The sequence below is a fragment of the Sander vitreus genome, chromosome 5 (genome assembly GCF_031162955.1).
Source record: "Sander vitreus isolate 19-12246 chromosome 5, sanVit1, whole genome shotgun sequence".
NCBI lineage: Eukaryota > Metazoa > Chordata > Actinopteri > Perciformes > Percidae > Sander > Sander vitreus.
This window is the reverse complement of record NC_135859.1, coordinates 32,602,930-32,619,358: the sequence shown is the minus strand read 5'-3', so window position 1 is coordinate 32,619,358 and position 16,429 is coordinate 32,602,930. Positions and strand designations below refer to the sequence as shown.

Genomic DNA, 16,429 nt, shown 5'->3' with positions numbered 1-16,429 from the left:
GAGAGAGAGAGAGAGAGAGACGTGGATTCCTGTGTGTTTGTGTGAGCGGGAGACACAGACACCGAGAGAGAAAGAGAGCGATCGAGAGAGCTCTGGGTTGCGTTGAATGTTAGGAATGTTGAGGCTTTTGGCTCCAGTTTGTTCTGACGGAGGGAGGAGGAGATAAAGCAGGAGGAAGAAGGAGGAGGAGGAGGAGGGACAGAATGAGAGGAAAAGGAGGACAGAGGGAGGGAGGAGATGAGGAGGGAGGAAGGGAGACGGAGAAGACAAAGAAGAGGAGGCGAAGATCGAGGAAAAGCAGAGAAAATGATGCAACTACTGATTCATTTCACTGTCTATTTCCACTGTTTATGGGTTTTGTTTTTTAATTAAGTGATTATTCAGTTATAATATCCATGACAACAAATTTTCACCCAAAAGTTATATTCGGGGTTAGCGCTTCATTTGTGTTTTTGCACAGAGATCTTTTTTTAAAACGGTTCAATCCAAACGGCTTGTGTGGATGGGATTTTCTTTTTTTTTGAGAACGAAAGAGGATTAAAAAAAAACCAACCTCTTTTCAAAAATACACATTAACCAGAGAGGTCGCAGATCAGAAAACATAAGACTCATTTTGTGATGGTTTGGAGAAGTACTGTATGAGGACTTGTACAAGCCACAGTTTACTGTGAAGCCTTTTGTTACAGAAACAGATTCTGGGTGTTTATATCTCTGGTGGGTCGTAATCTTAGACTGAACTGAGGAAAAAAACTTATTTTTCTGTCTCTTTTGTTGTCTCTCTGTCTCCCTCCATGTTTCCCTTTTTCTTTCTTTATGTCTCTCTGTCTCTCCATGTTTTTCTCTCTCTCTCTCTCTCGCTCTCATGCGCTCCCATTTTGCTGTAGAGATGAGCAACAGTGCAGGAATCTGAGCTGCAGCCAACACATTACATAAAGCTCTCTCTCTGTCCAATCGTTGCCAGAAAAAAGAAGAAAAAAAACCGTGAACGTCTGCGTTCGCCTGCAGCTCGGCTGAAGTGAATGAACTCAACTTCCTGAAGCCAGAACGGATGTCTGTGTCAGCAAGGGAAGATTGTTTTCAGTTTGAAGCAAGCTGTAATCAGGAAACTTGTTGTCTCCATGAAGTGTAAATTCAGTACCGTTCTGTCACCGTCTGATCCGTTTCATTTGTATGTTAGGCTGCCTACTTCGAACTAACTTCCTCGAATCATCCCGATCGTATGTCATCTGTTGGTCATATTATGACGTGATGAGAATCTCTCAGACCACATGAACAACTTTAAGTTGAAAGGTTTTTATGGATTTTCTTTACCCAGTGACCCCTGAAGAATAAACTGCCTGCCCCATCATTAACAACAGCCCCGGAAAGTCTTATCTTTGCTGACCTCCAGTGGTTTGACCCGTCACCTTGCTGCAGTGATGTACAGGTGTACTGCAGGACGCTGTGACGTCACTGGTGGGTGGTCAGAGGAGCAAAACACAGATTTGTTTAGCCTTCTGTTAAGTTACTCTTTAAGCTGTGTATGTCGCTCTCTGCTTTCCCCTTCCGTCCATTGTTCTCCTCTCAACCTTTTCTCCCCCTCCTTCTCCTGCCTTCACTCTATCTCCCTCCTCCGCCTCCGCTCTTTGTGTTTTCTCTCCGCAGTCCTCAGCCTCACCCTGCTGTCTCTCTGCTGTCTGTGTTCAGGTCTCTCTCTCTCCCGTCCAGCTGTTTCCTCCAGCGACAGAAAAACGTCCAGAATAAGAGAAGAACAGCGAGATGCTGCTAATACTTTCAAATAAGAAAGTATATTTGTCAAACACTTTGAGAGAAGAGGTTGTGTGTGTATGTATGTGTGTGTGTGTGTGTGTGTGTGTGTGTTTTTTTCTGTGTTGCGTAACCTCTGTGAGTGGGCTGCCATTTGTGTGTGTGTGTATGAACTGCTCCACTCCAACAAAAAAAAACATTATGAAATCACACACACACACACACACACACACACACACACACACACACACACACATTCTGAACCTTGTTCATCCATCCTGCTGTACGGTGACAGTTGACCTCCTGCAGCAGAAACGTGTTTAAATAAGGATTTTGCCTGGAAAGAACTGCAGTTATTTGTGTTTATATAGTTTAGATGGCTTCATAAATACAAATGTGCAATCTCCTCCTGTTTGACAAGGACAAAGACTGAAGCAGCCTCCACATTGCCTGAGTGGATCCTATTGGATAATAACAAACTCAACAAGTCCTCCAAACCATACCACGATACCAGTTGTTTATTTCTGCCCCTCTAATACTATTTACAGGAGCGTGCCATAAATTAGCGGCCTGAGGGGTGGCAGGAAATAGAAACCACAGAAGCTTTCTCCATCCTCATATCGAAATGTAACGGTCACGGTTTTAAACACATCGTTAATGTTGTTAAACAGTTGCAGTTTAGTTATGTGTGGGCCACAAAAATGCTAAGATAACTTAAAGTGCCCATATTATGAAAAAACACTTTTTCTGGGATTCTGGGTGTTATTTTGTGTCTCTGGTGCTTCCACACGCATACAAACTTGGAAAAAGTGAGATACGGTTTCTGAATGTGTCCTGCCTTCAGTCTCTGGGTGAGCTGTTCAAAATCGGCACGGCTTTTTACGTCGAAACGAGGTGGCTAACCGTAACATGCTAGCTCGTTCTGAATGGCAAAACACTGCTACAACACACACTAGTTCACCATAATCTACAAAAGAACTACTTACATGTCCCTGTATTCTGCAGGTATTCCACGCAAAGTTGGAAGTGTGCCCTCCCGTTGGAAGTTGGAAGAAGTCTCCCGGCTAATCCTGCCTCGTACTAACTGAAGTTGTAGAAACAAACAGCTAGCTAGATGACGTGATCTTACCTAGCTGTACCTAGCTTACCTAGCTTACCTAGCATGTGCGACTGCTAACAAAGATGTTACAGCAGTGAGAGGTCTCACTCTGTAGCTAAAACAGAGACCTGAACACAGGGTGAAAAGAGGAGCTGCAGCAATGTGCAGTACAACAAAAATATGGTGTTTTCTGAAAATGAAACCATGTAAACCTATTCTGGTACAACCTCAAAATACAATTATGAACCTGAAAATTAGCATAATATGAGCACTTTAAAGGTGCAATATGTAATACTGACAGCTAGTAGTAGTAGTTACTAATAGTTACTGCAGTACAAATTCAAAATACTGGAGAGAGTCGTCTTTTCTAATTATATCTGAGTCAGCACACATCTTTTGCGTCTTTTGTTGGTGGAAGTAACCTCCTTAAATGTGCATATGATAATTATTCACCTCAATGATATATGAATTCATTTTAATGAATTAATAAACTCCTGGACTGTAATATTTCAGATGTGTTTGAGCAAGATTTCTGCTCATGTTCAAAACTTTGTGCACATTCAAAATATATCTCATCTGTGCTCTCTGAGATTTGGAAGAGTCATGATATTTTGAGAAAAATAAAGTGATAATAGGCTATTACAAGAATAAAGTCACAATATTTCAGAAAATAATCCACCTGCACCATAGTCTGCTGTGCATTACGTGATTGCTCTGCTGATAAGGTAGATCTCAGACCTCCTGACAGACACAGAGCCCCGTTTGGGACTCTGGTCTCTGAATGAGACAAAGTTTAGGGAAGTGGCTGTACGCTGCTCTACATCGGAGGTGGAAAACCAAAACTACTGCAGAAATATACAGAGCACAAACGGGACACATCTGCCGCAGCATGCCCACAGCAGAGCGCGTCCATTATAAACCTGAAGCTGCACAGACCACGGACGGCGCGCTGCGGCAGCTCCGTGGTATGTGCCGCTGCTCGTCTCTATTTTTACAGCGAGAGTGGACACTAAGTGACGCACAGGTCTGCTTCAGAGCTCCGTGTGTTTGAGTCTGACCCATAGACTGGAAACGTCAGGTCACGGGAACTTCAAACTAAATCATTAGTTTGAAATACAAATTAAATAAACAGCAGGAACTCATTCCATTAATGTTTCTTCTAGTTTATGCATGTTAAGTATAAACATTGTAAATGATGGATGATTTGAACGCAGCCTGAAACTTGTTTTCCTTTGGTAAGTGGACATGGCATAATTCACTCTGAAGTGATAACTTTTTCCAACGGCCATTGTTTTGCCATCATTCTGTTTTCAGCTGTCTGGATCACGATCACAGATTGTTAATCACCTTTTTAAACAACTGTATTGTTTTACCAGCTCTAAACACAGTGACAGAGAGTACAAACAATACTATAAATTATAATTCATTATTAAATCTCTCTCTCTCTCTCTCAGAGATGTAGCGTGTGTGTTGGTGTGATCGGCGGACCATCATGCACCTCTTCTTGCTGCTGATCCTTCAAGCCACAGCAGCCTACGGACAGATCGACCCTGGTACACACACACATACACACACACACACATAAAAGTTGTGTTTTTAAATGTTTGGGTGTCATTGTGATTATCTTGTGTGTGTGTTCAGCACACTGTCGCTATGCCTTGGGCATGGAGGATGGACGGATCAAAGACGATGACATCACAGCATCCAGCCAATGGTACGAGACCACAGGACCTCAGTACGCCAGGTCAGTGTGACTTACAGAGTGATGTGATTGGTTCCTTCCGATTGGTAGACGACCGCTCTACCACCTGAGCCACAACCGCCTGCATGTGACCCGATGTGTGCAGCTCCATGTCAGACTTCTCAGCTTTGTGGTTGGGTCAACTATTCATTCTCTGTAATGTCAATTTCACCCCCGAAATGATCATAAAATGAACTGTGGTCAACAGCTGTAAGGGCTCAGTTTTTGATCAACATTAGCAAACGTTCCCAGGATGTGCAGACGCTCTGTGTTAACTGTATTAAGTGTGTGTGTGCGTGTGCGTGTGTGTGTTTGCAGGTTAAATCGTGAGGAGGGAGACGGCGCCTGGTGTCCTGAGGGACAGCTGGAGCCTTCAGACAGTCAGTACCTGCAGGTTTGTGTCTGCTCAGTGCTTTAAAGAAAGAAACTTAAACATGTTCAATCGTGTTCATGTGCCCATATGGGTTTGACAGTTACAGAGTGTCAGTGTCTGTGAGGATTCTCAGTCGTTCAGGTCAGAGGATGTCGAGAAGTGCAAAGTAAAAAACTAAAGAGAGGCGGAAAAATCCACAGCAAGTCCAACTGCCTTTGACTAAGCACTTATAAATGTTCAAAACTGTATGTGATTTTCTGCCATTAGGGTTCTCTCAATCAAAAACAAAAAAAATGCAGTTTGGTGACGTGGCATCATGGGAGTTGTATCCGCAGGGGTCTCTCACTCTCCAAAACAAACAGACCCCCTAATTTAAACCGGTAAAAACACAGAATAAAGCAGTTTCATGTTAAAAATCTGTGTTTCTATGACGCTGATCGGTTTGCTCAGCTTGTCTCTCTGACAACTTAAGATCCAGACGTCCTTCATCCGGTTAAAATATGGCTTACAACTGGATAAAAAGTCAATTTATGACAGCTTCTGTCACGACACCACAATACTGAAGCATGCACAAAGGGGATATTGCCTCGCATTAAATGACAGATTTCTCTGGGTTTGAACACTGTTGGAAACATTTGGGATAATGTAACTATACAACTCAACAAAATATTTATAGGCCTACTAGTTTTAAGACCTTTCTTAGGCGGCAATGTTACATATTATATCTTTTGATAGGATTAAAGTATTATTTAACAAAGGTACAAACACAAAATATGATGTTTTCACAAAGTAAACCTGGTGAGTTTAAAATTGTTGTGATGCCCAAAGATACTTCTGACATTAGATAAATTGTGTAAACAGTCAAACTATTATCTGTAGATGAACATGTGGGTTCTTGACAGAAACCTGTTGCTGTGTTGTTCAGGTGGACCTGGGCAGGCTGATTTTCCTGACGGTGGTCGGGACTCAGGGACGATACGCCAGGTACTCCGGGAACGAGTTTGCCCGAGCTTACCGCCTCAACTACAGCCGGGACGGCCTGCTCTGGAAGTCCTGGAGGAACAGGCTGGGGAACACGGTGAGTGACACAAATGTTTCACAAAGCACCGTGGGTCGGGACTGGCAGGGGGAGATGGGAAATAAAGTCAAAACATCAGTCAGGAAGAAGGAAAGAATAGGAGAAAATGTGGAGCGGAAACTTGTGACGGAGTGATAGAAACAGAGCGATGGAGGGAAGAATAGGAGAAAGAGGAAGGGAGAGAAAAGACCTCTGAGCTGCTTCGGGCCATTCACGCTGAAATTACAGGAAATGACATTTAGCCACCAGCTTCCTGTTGGCCTTTAAGGTCCCTGACAGCTACAGCAACACAATCAGGACTCAATTTAAACAGCAGGTCATGTTTTTATCTGAGGCTGTCTGACTGAACACTTTCCTCCCTCACATTTTAAAAAGGGAACTTCCCCGAACCCCCACAGATTTTTGCTGTCAGACTCTGAAGAGCAGCGGGATTCACAGCCTGAAACAGAAACACACGGAAGTAGGATCATTGGCATCTCAATCCTTAAACACTCAGATCTTAAAGGGGTCATTTGAATTTTTTTGAAGGCCAGTCTAATACCCGCACTCTTTTACTACGAAGCCACGCTGTTGTAACACGTGCAGAATGTGGGTTGGTATTGTCTTGCTGAAATAAGCAGGGACGTCCCTGAAAAAGACGTTGCTTGGATGGCAGCACATGTTGCTCCAAAACCTGTACCTTTGAGCATTAATGGTGCCTTCACAGATGTGCAAGTTACCCACTAACACCCCCTCATACCATCACAGATACCATCACAGATGCTGGCTTTTGAACTTTGCGCTGATAACAATCTGGATGGTCCTTTTCCGCTTTGGCGGAGTCATTAGGTTTCCATTAAAGTCAATGTGTGTATTTTCACTGACTGCAGAACGGCTGCGTTCCGACTCCGGCACAGCTCCGGTGGTCCGCAGCCCTACGGAGCAGATACGCAGAGCTTCTGTTTTTGCCAGACACCGGAGAGCTCCGCAGCAATTCAGCACACGGCAGATAGTACGGGACAGGAAGTTGAGCACAGAAACAAAATAAAAATCTGGTTAATTTTCAAAATAAAATACATCGTGCTCACGGCGGATCATATTTCCCTGCACCACACCTTGAAAACACAGCACAGAGTTGTTTCCCCTCTGCTCCTCTGGATGGAAACAAACTGTTGTTGGTTTTGTGGTTCTATTCTACGTGAATTCGCGAGATCTAGCAGGTCCTCCTGACTTCAGCTGTCAGTCATGGCCGCAACAAATCCGGACCTAGTGGGTATTGACGAACGGCGGAGCACGGAGCCGTTCCGCAGCGGAGCCGGTCCGCAGACGTTCTGCATTCAGTGAAAATCCGGGGTTATTCCTCTACGTGTCAGTCCATCTCAGATGAGCTCAGGCCCAGAGAAGCTGGCGCCGTTTCTGGGTGTTGTTGATATATGGATTTTGCTTTGCAGGGTAGAGTTTTAACTTGCACTTGTAGATGTAGCGACGAACTGTGTTAACTGACAATGGTTTTCCGAAGTGTTCCCACGTGGTAATATCCTTTACATAATGATGTCCGTATTTTAATGCAGTGCCGCCTGAGGGATCGAAGGTCACAGGCGTTCAATGTTGGTTTTCTGCCTTGTCACTTACGTGCAGAGTTTTCTCCATGATCCTCTGGATCTTTTGATGATATTATGGACTGTAGATGATGAAATCCCTAAATTCCTTGCAATTGTACATTGAGAAACGTTCTTAAACTATTGGACTATTTGCTCATGCAGTTGTTCACTAAATGTTTTTTTTGAAGGAGTACCGACACTGAAGCTACGCAATGTACTGCTGTGGGACGGGGCAGCAGCTGAAGGCATTTTAAACACCTAAAAAATAGGGTTCCCTGAAAAAAAATCAATATCAGTTTAAGCGTACGCTATATTAGAATATTTTCACCCCTTTACCTTGCTGTCAAACGACCTTGTTTAAGTTTACACGGGACGAGCTGAAGGTGGTATCTATGCTCTTGTCAAAGCCGCTGGACTCCATTTTGCCTTACAGAACACGGAAGTTGCTGGTCTACCGCTGCCTCGATCTGTTAGTTTATTTGTGTAAATGTGTGACTTTAGCGTTTTAAAAGGGTTAGGAACTAACAAAACCAACAAACAAACTAGACAATCGTGGCAACGGTAGACCAGCAAGCCCTGTGTTCTGTGAGGTAAAATGATTGTTTTTGTCAATGGAGTCTGGTGGCTTTGAAGAGAGCATAGATGTCAGCTTCAGTTCCCCCCGCGTAATCAAGGTAAAGTGGTGAAATATTGTAAATATAGAGTACACTCTACACACTGATATAGATTACGTAAAAAAAAATGTTTAGCTGCTGCCCCCGTCCACAGCAGGACATTGCTTACTCCTGCCTGCTTCTCCAAACTGGGGGCATGCCGACCGCCATCTACGGTAATACACTGACTATGGACTATAGATATTGTAGTTACCTCATACAACACCGCTTCAAAAGATCTGAACTATCCGTTTATTAACAGAGCCATCAGGGTCACTTTTCCTGCTACTTTCATCAGGATGTAAATACAGCACATTTAAATGGAAAAATGCATGTTTGGATAATAGTGTAATCTCCTCTACTAAAGCGGCTCTAAACACATCTATCTGTATACCGTCTGTCTGCGTGCATATACACTGAATGTACGTGGATGTTTTCATGCCGGTGGTAGATGTTGCTGTTTTTTGCAGTAAGGACCACACTGTAGAAACCCGTCCCGTCTTCAGGACGATTGATGTTTCACATGTGATATTTGTCTCCAGGTGATGCAGGGCAACAAAAACGCCTACACCTCTGTCATCAACGACCTGCACCCTCCGATCATCACCCGCTACGTCCGGCTGATCCCAGTCACCATACTGTCCACCACCGTCTGCATGAGAGTGGAGCTGTACGGCTGTCCATGGGAGGGTAGGACACATAAACACACACAGTCACACTGTTAATGTGTGTGTGCTGACTGTGCTCTGCAGACATTAAAGGTTGTTGATTCAGTGCATTTCTAAGAAATGTTTACCCCTCCTCAGACTCGAATAAACTCTGCTGAAACCTCCTCATTCAATAAAAGTCAAGAAGGGTTGTTTGTGAGACCATTTTTAATCTGTTAATCTGTGCAATAAAACTGCAATTCACGCCAGCAACCTAGTACTGTTATATTATAGCACACAGTTTGTTCGCAAAAAAAACCTCACATCAAGCAAACACTGCAGAGATATTATCAACATTATGAATAAAAAAATAGGTATGAACTCTTTGGGTGGCAGGTTAACACATTAAAGGGATGGTTTTTAAAGTGGGTTTGTATGAGCTACTTCTCCACCGTGTGTTCAGTGTTAAATGAAAATATGTGATAACGATGTTGAATATTGCTATAACGATATTACTTGCAATAAACAAAACTTAATTATTTATTTAAAACTTAAAGATTAATGAGAACTAAGTGACCACAGTTCTGCATTTCTGCTGCTTTCAGTATTCTGCTAAAATACAACAAATTGCTTGTTGAATTTAACCCTGTGTTGTCTTCCATTCGACCATGTACTTGTCGTCCTGAAAATCAACACTTTTTCTGACGTTTTCGTCTCTTTTGTCTCTCTTTTCAATGTTTTTGGCTCTTTTTTTGCCGTTTAACGCTTCTTTTCACTACCATGTATAAACACCACTAACACCAACTTATTACCAGTTTTACATTTACTACATTTTTGGAATTTATGGTCACTAAACCTCATTTATAGGAAATTATACCTAATTCTTGAGTTAAAATAGCAGAAATTATGAATAATTTAGACTCATATTAAATGAGGGATAATTACAGAAGGGCATATGTCAATGTTCAGTCTGGTTCCAAATGCAAATGTTTTTTTATAAAACACCCAAAAGTCAATGAAAGTAGAGATCCGATCTTTTGTTGTCACTTGCAAAGCGTGATGTGTGCTATCATCCATGTTATTTTTGGGTAATTAAAATTAGGTAGTTTAAAGGAAACCCATTATTTCTGATATAGACATTTCGAAAAACGGGTCAAATTTGACCCGAAGACAACACAAGGGTTAAACCAAATAAATGGAACTCATTCCTAGTTTGGAGGAGCAGGCAGGAGTACTGACAAAGAAGCTAAGCAATGTCCTGCTGTGGACGGGGGAAGCAGCTTAATGTTATGGCTGGGAATCACCAGAGGCCCCATCATACGATATTATCAAGATACTTATGCCACAATATATTATTCCAATTTTAAACATCAGCAATATTCTGCAATATATTGCATTTTATTAACCTTTTTCCAACTTCAATTTATGTCCCCAAAAGAAAACTTTGTCAACATCTGTTTTATCTACAGTAAAAAGGTACACTTCTTCGTTTGGTTATCTCACTTCACTTTTATTGCTGCAAAATGGGATTGTCATGAAATGTAATAACAATCATGAATTCTTGTACCAAAAAAGTTCTCATGTGCAATTTATATAATAAAAGAGCAATACTTGCCATCTGTGTATTGATACCATATTGCCATGGAAAATCGTGATACTTTGCTGTATCGGTTTTAGCTACCTTAAGAAATAAATGTCAGTTTATTTGAACACACAATATTTGGAATATTTTCAACGCTTTACCTTGCCGTCAAACAGCCCTTTACAAAGGGAAACTGAAGCTGTTATATCACTCTGTTCGAAGCCACCAGACTTCTTTGACAAAAAACAGCAATTTTACCTCACAGAACATGAAAGTTTCTAGTCTATCGCTGCCTCGATCTGTTAAGTTTGTTTGTGTTGTTGTGTGACTTTGGTGAATCCGAACTAACACTTTAAAACACCAAAGTAGTAGCGGAGGCATTTCTAATGTCTTGAACCTGTCCCCCCCCCCCCCCTTCCTGCAGACGGTCTGATCTCCTACAGCGCGCCAGAGGGTCAGCTCATGATGCCCCCTGGTTATCCCATCGCCAGCCTCAACGACTCCACGTATGATGGAGTACATGAGAGGAGGCGAGTCACACACACTCATCACGGTCGTGTCTAGATGGTAACCCTAGATTTGCGAAAACTCTCGCGAGACTCCCTGCCCGACCATATCCTAACCACAACCATTCGAGGTCAACACCTACACCATCTCGCGAGAGTTTTCCCATATCTTGGGTTACCATCTGGACACGACCACTCATCACATGTCGCTGCTTCCTGTCTACATGCTCTCTGTGACTGACCGCTGTCTCGTCCAATAGGAGGCTGTTTGGCGGGCTGGGCCAGCTGACGGACGGTGTGATCGGCCTGGATGACTTCCTTGTGACGCGTCAGAACCACGTGTGGCCGGGCTACAACTACCTGGGCTGGAGGAACGACTCGCTGGGAAGTCAGGGATACGTGGAGATGGAGTTTGTCTTCGACCGGCAGAGGAACTTCACCTCCATGAAGGTTTTCAGATCTTACTTTACATCCTCTCAGCAGCTCACCAGCCACATTTATAAACGTGCTTCTAATGCACAGCAGCACTGCACAGACCGATCCAGTGAAACACTAGGTCACACCTTTTCAAGAGAGTTTCAAGGACCTCAGGAAGAATAGCACCTGCAATGCAGGAGCTAATGAGGATCCTAAATAAACAAACAAACAAACACAAACCTTTTCTATTCATGTTTTCTTTGTGTGTTTCTTCTGGTGTGTCTTATGTGTATCGTAGGGATGCACCGAATCCAGATTTTTGGGGTTCGGCCGAATACGGAATCCAGTGGTTAAGATTCTGCCGAATCCAAAACCGAATACCGAATCCTACTCCCATCCTCAGTCCATTAACACAGTAAACACAGTAATGAAGTAAACAACATCCACAGCCTCTAAAATAGTTAAATGTAACAGCTTAATGTTGAATTCACACGCTCTTTTCACATCGTAGGAAAGCACATCGCTATCGCCAGATGAGTGACAATTTTGTTTGGCAAATTTTCGCTAACCAGTGTATGATGAAGGCATGTTGGGTGGGTGAAAAAAGAACGCTAACGTTAGCTAACGAGCAGCAGCCGGCCGTTCGGTCGCTCCGCTCCCACTGTAGGGAGACTCATTTGCAGAGAGAACGGCTGACAGCCCGGGAGAGGCACTGTCTGGTTAACACAAGTTTTTAGCTGTGACTGTCCTTCCTTTGCCGTACCTGAAGTTGCTGCATTTTGGCTGCTGTCTGTAGATTCCTTCATGCGCAACTCATATTCTTTCGGATGTTTCATATCCAAATGTATATTGCGGCGATGTTGTGTGTTGTTTAGGGTCCTCGCCACCACGAGACAAATCGGCATTGCAAATTGAACAAGTAGCTTGACTTGAATGGCCTTCTTTTGACTGAAAGTACTGCCAAACAACACTTTTTCTGCTCACGAGTTCCATTTCACTTTCTCACAGCCTACTGCATTGAACGGTCCACCTACGTAAACACCTTCTCGTAATCAACGGCGGCGTCATTATATCGACCAGCGTAGCAAGCGTAGTCCAAGTGTAGGGTTCGGTTCGGTGGAAAACAATTCTAAGGTTCGGCAGAAACCGAACCCCGTCAAAAAGCCGAATCTGAAGCCGAATCCTGGATCCGGTGCATCCCTATTGTATCTAGATTGAAAAGAAGGCCGGCTTTCAGTTCTCTATAAGAGAAATTTTGGAAGTCGTCCTATAAACCACTACAGAAAAACAGTTTTTGATCGTTTCAAAAGAAAAACTATGAATTTATCCATTATGTTTCATTATTCTGTTGTCAATCTTAAAACATGATCTCTTCTCCGTCCAGGTTCACAGTAACAACATGTTCCACCGCGGTGTGAAGATCTTCTCCAGCGTTTCCTGTTGGTTCAAGCCCCGCCTCATAGCCGGCTGGGAGGTGGAGCCTGTGGCGTTCAAGACGGTGCTGGACGACAGGAACCCGAGCGCCCGCTACGTCACCGTGCCGCTGAACCGCCGCGCCGGCAAATCCCTCCGCTGCCGCTTCTTCTTCGCCGACGTCTGGATGATGTTCAGCGAGATCTCCTTTCAGTCAGGTAACACACACACACACACACACACACACACACACACACACACACACACACACAGATAAACATTTCTTTCAAACAGATAAATAAAATGACTTCCCTATATTTGTCCCTCAGAGGATACCGTACTCCCGACCCTGATGACCCTGGGGTCGACCTCCCCTCCAGTCAAGAAGGAGAGCACCATGCCAACCACACTTATGACAGGTATGACCTTTGACCTTACCCTTTTTATTTCACATGAAATAGATCGAATCAGCATGACGTCACGCTAACACAAAAAACACTTCCGGTTAGACAAATGGCAGTTAATTTGAAATGCAGAGAAATGTGAAATTGGGCAAACTTGTTGTCATTTTCAGCTGTAACTGTAACATTTAAAGATATAAAGTTAAACACGGAGGTCTGACCTGTCTGACGTTTCTGCTGAGCTTATTTTCTGTACCAAAAAAACAAATCTAGCGTTACCAACAGCATCTCACCGCCGGTCGGTGACTGCTAGTTTGGGTGGTGTTATTTTCTTTGGTCCGTGGCCCAACAGGTAAATTAGCTCTCCAAGCTAACGTTAGTGAAAGTGTTGACATATAAAATAGAGGATGGATACCTCGGTCACATCTTAATGCCTGTCGGGCTCGGGCCGGGTTTGGTTACTGCTCTGTCGGACTCGGGCTCTGCCGGGCTCGGACAGACTCTAACCCTACAGTCACATTAGCTACAAGAGACAGAGACAAAGCGACAGGCTACCATTCATTTTCAATGGGGGTGGCCATTTCCCAGCGACAAGCAACGAGCTTGCCGCTGCCACGAGCAAGGCGGGGCCAAAATAGACAAGAAGTCTATTTTATGCAAATGCTGAGCGATGCGACAAAGCGACTGCCAATTGGAGTGAAGGCAGCGTGAGGGCAGCGCGACGTATGTCAGTGGCTCGAGTTGAAGAAAATAATTCAAGATGGCGGAAAACGCTTCAGGACATCGTATTTTTGTATATATCTGATATGTTTGGCATTTTATCTCGTATATTTTGTTACTTTTATCGAGAAATAAATACTTTTAAATCCAAAAACATCGTTGTTGTGACTTGACAATATCTCTGAAGTGACTTGTAAGACGTGGTTGAAGGTAGCACCGGAGAATTTCTGCCAAGCAACCAGGTGTAGGCTTGGCACGCCCAGGAGCGCCCACAAGCGAGTGCATGTCACTCTCTTTTGTAGCTAATGTGACTGTAGGGTAATATGAAAGCATCAAACATGCATTTTAGATGAATAAGATGAGAGTATATAGTTAGGAGTAACCCCTTTTCGAGGGGGGCCTTGACAATAATTGAATATACAGTACAGTCATAATTGGACACAACAGTTGTTCCTCATCCCTGTTTGATCGGCGCTTTTAAATTGTAACAGGATTTTTCTACCCAAAGTTATTGTAAACAAACATTGTTATTGGGTCTATAATCCCTAAAATTGAAACACCTTAAGGGTGTTCCGTGCATCAATAAACCATTAAACTCACCTGAAAGTATGGATGAAAATCTAATCCGTAGACATCATTAAATCCTCTTTTACTTCTCCACAGCAGCCAGTCCATCAGCCAGTGACCCGCCAGATGATGGGAACACGCCCATTCTGATTGGCTGCCTGGTGACCATCATCCTGCTGTTGGTCATCATCATCTTCCTCATCCTTTGGTGCCAGTACGTCTGCAAGGTGCTGGAGAAGGTAAGCAGATGATCCCCTGTTAAAGAGATACAGGACTAAAGCAGTGGAAACTTTCCTAACACCGCCATTGGAAGAAATCAGATATTCCGATATATCGGCCGATAAATATTTTTTTTAAATCCAGAAACGCGTAACAAAACATAAACAGATTTCCCTAACATTAGTTATTTGTAATTATTCATGAGTCCTCACTAAAATAATATGATAATGCAGTTTAAAAATAAACTTGCTTATTTTATTGTCACAACAGAACAGAGGAACATGAAAATATATTAAAGTTCTGATAAATAAAATGTATAAAAATACAAACTTAAGATGTGAAACTTAAAGGTTTAAACACGAGTGTTGCCAACAGGGACGTTGTACAGCGCCCTCTGGTGGACAAACTATGCAATGCTCATAACATGGTTGAAGGGGGTTTCGTCCGTTTTTTTAATATTTTAAATATTCATTTATCGGCCATTATAAATGCCGATGCTGATAGTTTGGAAAATGCCTAATATCGGCCGATAATATCGGCCCGCCGATATATCGGTCGGCCTCTACTTTTTACATAGGCTGGTAAAACAGTAGGTTATCATCTGATTCCTGCTACACCTATTCATCCTACGGGTGGCAATACAGTGGCGTTTTGACCAGATGCGAATGATGCCCTTCCTTACTGCGACAATATGAAACAGGAATATTTGGGGCAGATTGCCAGTTCACCACCTAAAATTGGTCTGGTGGTAGGTTTAATGAAATTCATTAATTTAACCTCTGAAAGGCTAAATAACAAAATCCAATAATACATTTATTTCCCAACAGCTGTGCCAGCCAGTGTTCAACAAAAACACAGCTGTAAGAAATGGTTTTCAATCCCTATCTCCTCCTCTAGGCTCCACGTCGGATCCTTGATGAGGAGGTAACAGTTCGGCTGTCGTCCTGCAGTGACACCATCATCCTCCAGACCCCCCCTGTGCCTCCCCGCTCCGGCCACGCCCCTTCAGGTAGACAACAAGGAGTCAGTCCGTCTGTTGCACTTCCTTCAAGTCTAAATAGAAGGCTAGAAACGGCTTTTAATGGGTTTGAGTATCTCCCTCTATGTCACACTTGCATATGCATGCACATAACTGCCAATAGAAACTCTCTCTCTCTCTGAAATGACCTGAGATTGGCCAATGTCTCCCATCATGGGCTAGATTTTTCTAAAGCCTGAAAACAAAGCCAATAGAAGGTGCAGAAGTCTGGTTTTCTCTCAAATCACTTGTCACATTGTGACTGGTTTTCATTTCCAAAGTAGCAGAACTCAGGGCTCACCAATGAGACAAAGTATAGTTTTGCTATGGGATGGTAATGTTGGTCTGTCTATCGGTCAGTTGGTAGATCCACCATTTTGGTCCGGACTGAATATATATGGATATGGATAAATGGTGCAGAAACAATCCTCTCCTCTGTCACTTTGACAGTTTTAGTACAAATTTACTAATTTAAAGGTGCAGTAGGTAAGACTTATAAAACTAACGTTCTGTCATATTTGCTGAAACTGACCCTATGTTCCAGTAGAACTACATGAAGCAGGTAATTAAAAAAAATCTGGCTCCTCTGGCACCACCTGTAGTGAGATTTGCAAAAATCCACAGCTCCCTGTTCAGATGCACCAATCAGGGCCAGGGGGGGTGTATAAC

General features: G+C 43.1%; 1 protein-coding gene across 2 annotated transcripts in view; it reads left to right on the top strand.

Moving 5' to 3' along the window:
• ddr2l (discoidin domain receptor family, member 2, like) overlaps positions 1-16,429 on the top strand; it is a 37,681-nt gene that overhangs the window by 8,685 nt on the left and 12,567 nt on the right. Inside the window, exons 2-12 of one of the 2 annotated variants that reach the window (XM_078251525.1) lie at positions 4,300-4,398; positions 4,487-4,589; positions 4,905-4,980; positions 5,885-6,037; positions 8,813-8,960; positions 10,924-11,029; positions 11,266-11,455; positions 12,807-13,053; positions 13,165-13,254; positions 14,623-14,762; positions 15,640-15,751. In XM_078251525.1, coding sequence (XP_078107651.1) covers positions 4,338-4,398; positions 4,487-4,589; positions 4,905-4,980; positions 5,885-6,037; positions 8,813-8,960; positions 10,924-11,029; positions 11,266-11,455; positions 12,807-13,053; positions 13,165-13,254; positions 14,623-14,762; positions 15,640-15,751 — 1,426 coding nt within the window. In that variant the 5' untranslated portion in view covers positions 4,300-4,337. Of the gene's footprint in view, positions 1-4,299; positions 4,399-4,486; positions 4,590-4,904; positions 4,981-5,884; positions 6,038-8,812; positions 8,961-10,923; positions 11,030-11,265; positions 11,456-12,806; positions 13,054-13,164; positions 13,255-14,619; positions 14,763-15,639; positions 15,752-16,429 lie in introns of both variants that reach the window. The other variant, XM_078251524.1, reaches the window with a different exon arrangement.